The sequence below is a fragment of the Podarcis bocagei genome (genome assembly GCF_964188305.1).
Source record: "Podarcis bocagei genome assembly, chromosome: 5".
NCBI classification, from domain to species: Eukaryota; Metazoa; Chordata; class Lepidosauria; order Squamata; family Lacertidae; genus Podarcis; species Podarcis bocagei.
This window is the reverse complement of record NC_138129.1, coordinates 41,791,504-41,802,305: the sequence shown is the minus strand read 5'-3', so window position 1 is coordinate 41,802,305 and position 10,802 is coordinate 41,791,504. Positions and strand designations below refer to the sequence as shown.

Sequence of the window (10,802 nt, the reverse complement as noted above, 5' to 3'; positions counted from 1 at the left end):
ATTATTGCTTGTAAGCCGCTCTGAGCCCGGCCTTGGCTGGGGAGGGCGGGGTATAAATAAAAAATTATTATTATTATTATTATTTATATTATTATTATTATTATTATTATTATATATGAAGGTGATCACGTGTTTAAATGTACACATAGTGAAAAGCTGAATCTGTGCTCAGAGAATAAAAGTCAAGCCACGTTCTCATGACCTTTGGGTGGATCCAATGAGGAGGCCCATTTGAAGGGGAAAACACTGCCCAAACCTATACAGACCCCTCCCTAACCTCATCTCTTTCAGCTTCAGGGATAGCTGCAGGTTGAAGACAAGGATGCTGCTGAATCAGACTGTCTATTGCAGCATTTTTGCCACTGTAGTCTGCTAGAAGCCTCTAGGATGCTTGCAAGGTGGGTATGAAGCATTATTCTGCCTGTGGCAAGGCAGTAAAAGATGCTACTCTCGCCACTCCCCCCACTTCTAGTTAAGGTGTGCAATACTCAACGCTAGTCAAATTATTTTGGCACCTGAAGCAAATAATTCCACCTCTCCCCCATCCATGGCAGTAATAATGCAGTCATAATAAATTAAATAATAGTTTGATGCCTGTTCACAACATCCACAATCAGCTGCCTGGCTCTGTCTAACAGTAGGGCTGGTTCTATATGAAGCTGATAGTCCATTTATGTCCAGGAGCTGGTATTCAAAGTTATATGGTCCCTAGATTCCATTCAGCTATCATGTTGAACAGCCTTTGATAGGCCTATCCTCTCTGGATTTTTCTAATTCTAAGCTAGGTTTTTGGGTCTCTGGGCATGAGAGGAAAAGCACCACCATTGGCCCACCCTATGCCTTCAGTTGCTTCAAAGAAAGGGAACCAGAACTACTCATCTCCACAGCTGATCTGCATTATAAAAATCCCCCCACTGTTGAATGTGATTTTGAAGCCTTGATTTCACCAGTCATATCTTTGCAGCATAGAAAGTGAAATAAAATATATTGCAGGAGCTGCTGTGCTGAGAGTTTGTTTCTGCAAAAATCGGAAATGGGATTTCTGTGCTATTCACAAGGGAAAAGGAATGTGAAGAGAGGTGGAAGAAACTACAGCTTGCGAAACATTTCAAGGTTGTACTTTATATAATGTCAATGCCTCTTAGCCAATAGCAGTATTGAATGTATGTTCTCCTCCATACTCTGCATTAGTTGGACAAATGAATGAAACCATTATCATGCTGGTTTTCAACAGTGCAAATACATTTCCGATCTGCCTTTTGGGATCTTTCTTGACAGCATGCCAAAAACCAGCGTTACATAAGATGGCTTCATTAAAAAAAAAGAGGTGTATTTAAATTAAAATATTACAGAACATAGTGTGTGAAAATATGTAACTTGGCACCTAATTGTTATTTATTTTAAAAAGAAGTTGCTAAAAACTAAAAGCATGGTCCAGATACAAATATATCCCTCCTCACGTGGTGGAATGAAGAGTCCATAGATGAGAGGACTCTCAATGGCTACTAGCCATGAGGGCTTTGCTCTACCTCAATGGTTGGAAGCTAGATGGGCCATGGACCTGATCATGCCTGAGAATGGGAAGCTAGGGTCAAAGGGGGTGGGCTTTGGGTGCAGCGAGAAACCTTGAAAGGAAAATGATTTCTAGTACAGTGGTACCTCAGGTTAAGAACTTAATTCGTTCTGGAGGTCTGTTCTTAACCTGAAGCACCACTTTAGCTAATGGGGCCTCTTGCTGCCGCCAGAGCACGATTTCTGTTCTTATCCTGAAGCAAATTTCTTAGCCTGAGGTAATATTTCTGGGTTAGTGGAGTCTGTATTTATTTCTGCTCCATCCCATTGTCCCTCATCCCAAAATACACACTCACACAGCTCCTCTCTGCTATTGATCTATGTGCCTGACCTCCAGTAAGAAGGAGAAGGAAAAAATTTCCTATGCTGGCCAATCCTTCCTCCCTAGAATTCTCCTTCCATCCTCAGTCACATTCCTGACATCCTGGACTCTACATTCTTCCGGGCTTCCACAGTTGTTGTTTTCAAAATGATGACATATGGGAAAGCCCTCAAAGCTTTCCTAACCTATCACAGTTTGGGAATTACTGCTAAAAAGGCTTCTGTGAAGCCTGGAGCAAAAGCATGGGGTTTGGAAAGCAACACTAACATGATAAACCAGCCTCTTGTGTTCTCTTCCTTAGTTTCAGAAGTATTCTCATAGCTTGGTAAAATGCAGCAGGTTCTAAAAGCAGATTTTTCCAACTGCACACATTCCCCATCAGATTTAAAAAAATAAATAAAAGCTGAATGAGCACAAAGTGTGATTTGATCCTTGCTTATACCCTGTATCAGTGGTGGTGTTTCTCCATAGGAGTCAGTAATTCTTATCTACTATACAGTGGGAATCCATGTATGAACCTGCCTTAGTTCAGTAACGAATGCATGCAAAACCAGGAGTTATTTAAGGGTGTTTACAAGGATGCAATGACCTGCTGAAAGAGGAAGGCAAAAAAGAGGAGGCTCTGATGAGAAAGAGGAATATGGTTTGGGAAGTTTAAGTATGGGGAAATGACCGGGTACATGCTGTCACTTAACTGCTTAATATGCTTAATAAATACTAGCATCTCTAATACCTGCCCCCAAATATTTCCAACAGCTTCTTATTAGCTCTCCAACTACCCCACTTTTTGTGCCCAACTGCACACTAACAAAAGCCTTAACAACATGAGCTTTGCTAGATCTGACCTTCGGTCCATCTCATCCAGAAACAGTGGCCAACTAGACGCCCATGAGAAGCCCACAAGCAGAACAGGAGGGTGATAGTTCTCCCCTGCTTTCCTATGCTGCCTCTGATTCTGGAGAGAGTAGCCATTATGACTAGTAGCCACCCTGTATGAATCTGTCTAATCCCATCTTTTTTAGTGATTGCAAAAAGCCAAAGATCCACTGTTGATGTGTAGGATGCATACTATATTCTGTACAACAGTGATTTCCATGTACAAATTTTGCCTTCACAATCTTTGAAATGCCCCTTAGTATCACAGATTCATAGGATTATAGAGTTGGAAGGTACCCCAAGGATCATATTATTATTGGCCTCATTGGCTTGTCAAAAAATAAATAAAAGCTTCAAAATATTACTAGGCCATATCTCCAGCAGATACGCTTTCAAGTTTGAACTTGGTCACATCAACTTGATTTGTGCAGCCACACAGCTCAGTGTAGGGCCAGCCCAGTTTGACTTAGTCCATGTTTATGGTGCTTAAACTTTAGGTCTTTTTGGACACAGAATCCTGAAGGAACCAACACTAAATTTCTGTAGGCACCATGTAGACTCTTACATAGTGATGAGGCCAGATGTCCACGTGATATGGCTTAGGAGGTTACATTTTGCCCACTCGGCTCTCAATATACATACTAGCCATACTCCAAAGGACATTTGCAGACCTGCAGATGTAGGGTGCTATTATTATTATTATTATTATTATTATTATTATTATTATTATTATTATTATTATTATTATTTTCCTGCTTCTAGCTCTCCATGCAGAATAAGAGAGCATCTTCCACCCTGGTGGTGTGCTCTTTTGCATGCCTGTTGGCAGCCATGTAAGCTGAAAAGTATCGTTCATGATGGCCAGGGTCATCCCAACCTCCCTATGAAGAACACAAGAAATGTGTGCTGCTTTATTTCACCCTTCATTCTAACTTACGTCAGAAACGAAATTGGCCTTTCAGAAATGCCAAAGGCTGGCCTGACATAGCCTTTAATATTTGCCTTCTGTTTGCTTTGTGGGAACAGAAGGGAAGCATCTACTCATTGTTGGCATTTTCTGCACCAAATATCTGCGTTTTCTTAATCAACGCACTTCAAGTTTGGAACATTTCCATAATTTGTATTGACTCAGCTGTCTCTGTCCATTCTGCTTCTTTTATGCTTGCAAACTGAGCACATTCACGTAGCCTGGGTGAACAGAAGCCAAATCCCAAAGGGATCTTTTTAAAGCCTTGACATATAGACCAATGTTATAAAGTATTGCACAACCCACAGCTGCTTATAGGATTGTGTGACTATATTATGGTACAGTAGCAAGCTATGGCACAGTTGCATTGGTATCCTGTTTTACAGAAAAAGGATTTATGTTGCTAGTGGATGCAGTAACTATCAGCAAATGTTAAAGGCACCGAAAAGATATTCTAATTAGCTCGTTTCAACCCAGGGATTTCACACAACTGTATACTGAATATTTTGTTCTTTCCTGACTTTTCTCATGCAGATCCACAAACATTCATTTCAGTTCTCAAGAGGATGATTTTCCTTACTTCAAAAACCTTTAAAGAATCTCTACATCTCTCAACTATTGTTTCTGGCCCAGGAGATCTCAGTCATAAAACCACTTTCCACACTTCCTTTCTGATTTGTGACTCCTGGTAGCCTATCTGTTAGGGAAGGGCCAGAGCTCAGTGGTAGAGGATCAGCATTACATGCAGGCGTTCCCAGGTTTATTCCCTGGAATCTCTGCATACAGCTGGGAGAGACCCCTGCCTGAGACCCTCTGCCAGTCAGAGATGGATGGATCAATGCTCTGACTCGGTATAAGGCAGTTTCTCAAGTTCCTATGTTCCTGTCTGCACTGGGGCAAATGTGTATCTGAAGCTTCAATATCTTTCCTGTGTAATAATGTAATTCTCATAGGACACAGGACTTTTTATCCGTTAGTCACCATGGTTTACATTTTTAATGTGTTGTTGTAAGCCACCCAGAGAACACTGTTGTGGAAAGTCATACATTATATTATAAATAAAGTCTCTGTAAGTACCTTTAACAAATTTATTTAGCCCAAAGCTATGTCTTCTGAGATGTCACAGCTTCTTCACACACTGTACGTTCATCTCCATTAATAAGAAAGGGTAAGTCTCACCGTGCCTTTGCTATGATACCAGAGAGTTGAGCCATCAAACACCTGCTTGGAATTGATGTTGTTTGATGGCCAGGGAGAGATCAGCTGCAATAACTACATACTTGAATTTGTACTCTTTCTGGGGGACTCTACTGAAAAATCTGTTCATAAATTCTTGGGTCTCCCAAGCTTTTTAACCATGTAGGAGTACTATACAAATACCTACGAGGCTCAGTTAGTGGAGATTCAACGGAGCTTTCAGCAGCCACAGAACGGATATAGAGTGGTACCTCGGGTTAAGTACTTAATTCGTTCCAGAGGTCCGCACTTAACCTGTAACTGTTCTTAACCTGAAGCACCACTTTAGCTAATGGGGCCTCCTGCTGCCGTCGCACCGCCAGAGCACGATTTCTGTTCTCATCCTGAAGCAAAGTTCTTAACCTGAAGCACTATTTCTGGGTTAGCGGAGTCTTTAACCTGAAGCATATGTAACCTGAGGTACCACTGTATTGAAGAGCATAATATGTACCTTTTAAAGTGGCAATGTGCATACTTTCTAATGCCTTTGCATTTAGTAGAGTGGAGGTGCATAAGGGTTTTGCTTTTTTTAACTGAACTGAAACTGACACCAGCAGTTCTTGAAACATTTCCTGAAAATAAAGGAATTATTTACTGAAACTATATAAATGCCAGGTGTTGCTTACTGTTGGGTGCCTTCAGTACAGGAGACTGCCTCTGCCCAGCGTGAATCCACACACCTTGGTCACCATGCGAGGCCCTCGTTTAACTGGGGACCCGCCAAGTGTTTAAAACGCTGGTAAGCAAACTTCCCGGCCACACAGAGCTCTTCTTCAGGCCTGGTGTTCACAGGAAAGGAACACCTGCTCTGCCAGGCTCACTTTCCACCCAGCAAAGCCTGCAAACCAGGAACGACTCTGAGGGAGAGAGAGAGAGGAGTCGCCTTCCAGCAGTTCATCCCAAAGTGTGGCAACTTTCCCTCAGCCTTCAGGCGCCTCGCCTCTCCTTCACTACCTCACACACAAACTCCAGGCCCCGCCTCCCTGGACAGGCCCCGCCCCGGCTCCTCCCACCCTCGTGGCGTAGCCAGTCAACGCGAGGCTGTGACATCAGCGCAGGGAAGCCGACCGGGGAAAGGAGCGAGGTGGATACATTGTAGCGATTCCTTTTCCTGTCTCGGCGCTCGAGAGACGTTCCGCGAGCAGCCGGGCGCTGGGGCCAAGCTGGGGCGGGAGGGGAGCCGCGAGAGAAGGGCGGGCGGCCGCTTCTTCCGGCCGGGAGCTCCGGCGGGTCGCAACAAAGGAGGGATCGCGCCTTTCGCCAGCGCCCAGGAGGATCGGGAAGACCCCTGAATTTCCGACCCGGCTGCCGCGCGCAAAACTTCATACTGTTGGGGGAGAGGGAGGAGGACCAGAAGGAGGGGTGAGGCGAGGCGGCCCGGGAGGGAAGCGCTGCTGGTGGCCTCGGCTCCCCCGTCGGCACGATGCTGTCCAACACCCAGAACCAGAACCCCCAAATACTTTTCCCCAACCCGCCGCCGCCGCCCCCGCCGCCGATCCAGCCGCCCCAACAGCAGCAGCAGCAACAACTGGCCCAGCAACAACAATTCCCCCAGTTCCACATCAAGTCCGTCCTCCCGATCAAGAAGAACGCCATCACGGATGATTACAAGGTCACCACGCAAGTCCTAGGGCTGGGGATTAATGGGAAAGTTTTGGAAATCTTCAACAAGAAAACTGGAGACAAATTCGCTCTGAAGGTAAGGCGGGTTGGCGGCGGTGGGAGCGGAGCGAATCGGGTCGAGGTCCCGGGAGGCCGATTCTGATCCTTTTCTTGATTTAAAAGTTTTCCCTGCCCTCTGTTAGAAGTTTTAAATTCCTGTGCGGCTGTCATTCCCCGTGAAAGCAACCGCCGAAATGAATAGTGGACTTGTTTCCGAGGAAACACCATTAGGATCGGGCTCTTGTAGACCCTGCCTGTGGCAGATCGATCCGTAGCGGCGTAGAACAATAAAACTTGCTCCATTTTGATGCGTGACGTGTGTCTATCGGGGGCGGCTGATCGGGGGTGGAGGTGGGGGTGGCGGGTATTGTGTCTAGTTTAAACCCGCAGGCTGGCGAAGTTGCAATGGAGGCGCCGTGCTTTACGGCCTAGGCAGGAGTTCCGCACTTACTCACCAGTGGAAAGTTCTGACCCCTTTTTTAAGGATGGGGGGCAGCTGATGATGTAATCACGTGGCGGGGTTTGTTTAGTTTACTCTTACTTCTTACTCCTCCTTAACAATGCTGCCTTTTTCAATCGGATCCCGCGTTTGAATGAACTGCGAGGAGTTGCCGGGGGTGGGGGATCCCCAGCGGCTCAAGAGCGCGGGGGGGGGGCTGTAATCCTAGCCCCACTTACCTGGGTGTAAACCCCACTGAACCCATGCTTCTGAGTAAGCACGGGAAAGCTTATGCTGTCCTGCCTTGGAGCCAACTCCTAGGGGGTCTTCGGCCCCTCCCAATAAAATATTTGAAGGGGCTGCCCCCCCAAGTTGATGGGTATTGCCATTCAAATACTGTGCGTGCACCGTGTCATGTGATCGATTATTCGGGGCGGGGCTTCCCTGGGACCCCGGTTATTTTATTCAAGTTGGCAACCCTGTGCCCAGTGTTGTCAATATAGGCTTGGCACTTGACCCTTCTCTCTCTCTGCCCCCCACCCCACCCTCTGCAGGGGGTTGCAATGTGTTTTGTGACCGGTCCTAGGACTGGGAGAAGGACTTAGCTCGTGTCTCTGGGGGGTGGCGACAAACAAGAGAATCGAAAGCCAGGCGTGGACAGCTGCTGCATCTCACGTGGGGCCGCCGCAGACCGCAGCCCCCGGTGTAGAAGTGGTAAACGAGTGGGGTGGGGGGGACGGCTCCGTAACGACTCGGAGGTGGACCCGCCACCCGCACTCACGAGCCATTAATTTTGGGTCCCGTGGGGGGTTCCCTTCTCTCCCACCCCTCCCCCGCTTTTATTTAAAGTCCCGCTTCTGTAAAAGCCTCCCAAAGTGGTTCGGGAGGAGGCAGTTCCTGGTCTGTAGGGAAACGGTTAGTTTCGCCATCGCCGGTCCCTCCCCCTCTTTCCCCGCAGGTCTGAGTAAGAGGAGGAGGAGGAGGAGGGACGAGGCGAAATGGACCCTCCGCCGATCTCTGCTCGGCAGTGAAAGGAAGGCGACCGCGTCGGGGAGGAGGGGCTTCCGTGGGGAGTCTTCTCCTCAGGCTGGTCGTCTAGTCACGACAAGGCTTTTTAAAACAAAAAACAAAAAAACGCGCCGCCCACCATGAGCAGCGAACCTCTTGGTGAGGAAAATGGAGATTCGCCAGTGGTCCTCTTAACATGTATGTTGACAGCTCACGTGTTTCCTCAGCTTTGACAAGGGAAAGAGAGCACAGGGCGGCTGGACTTCCTTGGCTGCCCCCTGAGTGTGTGTGTGTGTTGGGGGGTCCTTTTCTGGTAAATGGAAGTCATTTTCAGGCACTAAGGCCGCAATCCTAACCCCACTCACCAGGGAGCAAGCCCTACTTTAGTTCAGTGGGGTTTACTTCCGAGTAAACGTGGCTGGGCTTCTGCTGTAAACCACCCCCCTAACAGACACACACCACTTTGAGGCTCTCCTGAGTTACTTCTAAGGACATGTCAATTTGTGTAGGGGTAAAACACAGAAGATTAAAAAAAACCCATTGTACATGTGCGAGACCATATGCGCTACAATTGAAGTGCCCTTTGTATTTCCTATAAAGTGAATGTAAAAAATCTAGCTTTGTTAAAATGTGCGCCCTGTGTAAAAAAAGCATAGCTGTCAATTTCCCCCTTTTTTAAAAGGGAAACTCCCTTATTCCGAATAGGATTCCTCGCAAGAATAATTGACAGCTATTAAAAAAAGGGGTGAATCCCCGCTTCTTTCTGTCCTGCATTCTCAACATTCAGATTTCCACAAATATAGCAGGTGAGAGGCTAAAAGATATTTACAGTGTTATATGTAAAAATCCTTTTGCATTATATTAGTTACAGAGAGCAGCGTCATTTGTGAAAGCGTGCTACGGTTGTGGGCGTTCCTAATACAGTTTATGTCCGAACTTTTTATTGGGAATATCTCATTTTGAGTTTAAATGTGAGTTCATTTTACAGGTGGGAACTTAGGCTGTGTGTGTGTGAGCGACTTGTCTACCTAGATAGGAGAAGCATGACTACCTATATACTGGACCTGAGACTCCCTGTTCCACATCCACCCATTCATCTATGACATCAAGCTGGCAGTGGCTGTTCTGGGAGGTCCACGTGGTATAGAGTGTTGGACTTGGGAGACCTACATTTAAATCCCTGCTCAGCCATGAAGTTGACTGGCTGGCCTTGAGGATGTCTGTCTCAGCCTAACCTTAATACCAATTAATAATAAAGAATACTGGATGGTAACAGCCAAAATAGCTTTGCAACTAAGACTACAGAAGTTATTAGCCCACAATTATCCAGGAGAGTGCGTTTTTTTACCAGCTTGAGCTAAGAGACAAACATTTCAGATAGTGGCTGAATACTGTGTCATTGTGTCTCTGGTTTTTGTGAACTGAAGCCTGGAAGAATGAGGTGTGAATGAGCAATAGAATCCTGAAGTGGTCAAATGACCTTGGGCAGCAACATCTTAAGTGATAAAAAGATGCAGCAGAAAGCTAACACATCGGGGAAGTGAGCTGGAATATATATTGTTTCTCTGATAGCCCCCCCCCCCGAAACTTATAAAGGTTGTATTTTGCCTGCAATGAGGTTCAACAGGTAGATCCCTCAAAACCTCCATTTCCCCCCTGTGCTTAAAATCGTACAACCTCAGGGTTCTACTGCTTCATTCTGTTGCATATAAAGATCAGCCCTCACTGGAATGACAAGGGAGACTGCTGTTTTTCCATCCATGAAATGGAAATAATGCAAACCTACCTTGCAGGTGTGTTGTAAGGGCATAAGAAAGGAATGTAAAGTGCTGCGATGATTAGTATTCTTCATCTTCTTGACCTCCCTCCTGACATTGGTTTGAATACAGTGGTACCTCAGGATGTGAATGGGATCTGTTCCGGAACCCCATTCGCATCCTGAACAGAATGTAATGCGCGCGTGCGCAGGTCGTGTTTCACCGCTTCCGCACATGCGCGTGACATCATTTTGACCATCTGCGCATGCGCGAGCGGTGTAACCCGGAAGTAACATGCTCTGTTACTTCCGGGCCGCCGTGGAGTGCAACCCGAAAATACTTATCCTGAAGCGTATTTATCCCGAGGTATGACTGTAATTTACATTCTGTGTGACTGGCTGACCTCCTCCAATGGAAACTTTTTGGAAGTAAAACTCTCCACATGGGTCTGAATGATCTCATAATACTTTGCATACAGTCAATGTTTGTTTTGTTCTTTGTTTCGAAACGTACCTTCTCATCACTAGTATTTGTGTAATATTTCTGCGTCAGCTGTCACTGCCTTCTCACTTCAGAAATATTTGGGTGCATGAGGACAGTATGCCATTACAGCACTACTGTCGAAAGGTGCTGGCTTGTGTGGCTGTTGCATATAACTAGGGTGTGCCTTTATAAATCTCCTTTATGATGAACACAAATCTAATCTAAACCAACCATGAACAAAAGGCTTAACAAGACTCAAACCCACAGCCTTGTGAGATAAAGTTTAAAGAATGGAGTGAGCGATTCCGTAAGATTCTGCCAGTAAGAAAATGGCACCTTCATTGATATTCCTTCATGTGATTCATCATATAATAATAGTTATCTAAAAGTTAACCTGTAGAATGCTTACCGTATTTTTCGCCCCATAAGACGCACTTTTTCCCCTCCAAAAATGAAGGGGAAATCGGGGTGCGTCTTATG

The 10,802-nt window shown here is 45.8% G+C and overlaps 2 protein-coding genes and 1 long non-coding RNA gene across 3 annotated transcripts in view; 2 read left to right on the top strand and 1 right to left on the bottom strand.

Annotated features, from left to right (window-relative positions):
* Positions 1-312: 312 nt before the first annotated feature.
* Positions 313-4,552, top strand: LOC308586711. The gene is made up of 3 exons (XR_014008034.1): positions 313-398; positions 994-1,113; positions 4,272-4,552. It is a non-coding gene; the product is annotated as an uncharacterized lncRNA (long non-coding RNA).
* The window catches only part of LOC308586679 (polymeric immunoglobulin receptor-like), a 305,363-nt gene continuing 296,162 nt past the window's right edge, over positions 1,602-10,802 (bottom strand). Inside the window, exon 9 of the mRNA XM_081193553.1 lies at positions 1,602-1,731. The gene's annotated coding sequence lies outside the window, so the exon portion shown is untranslated. The remainder of the gene's footprint in view (positions 1,732-10,802) is intronic.
* MAPKAPK2 (MAPK activated protein kinase 2) overlaps positions 6,106-10,802 on the top strand; it is an 84,147-nt gene continuing 79,450 nt past the window's right edge. Inside the window, exon 1 of the mRNA XM_081193554.1 lies at positions 6,106-6,672. Coding sequence (XP_081049680.1) covers positions 6,397-6,672 — 276 coding nt within the window. The 5' untranslated portion in view covers positions 6,106-6,396. The remainder of the gene's footprint in view (positions 6,673-10,802) is intronic.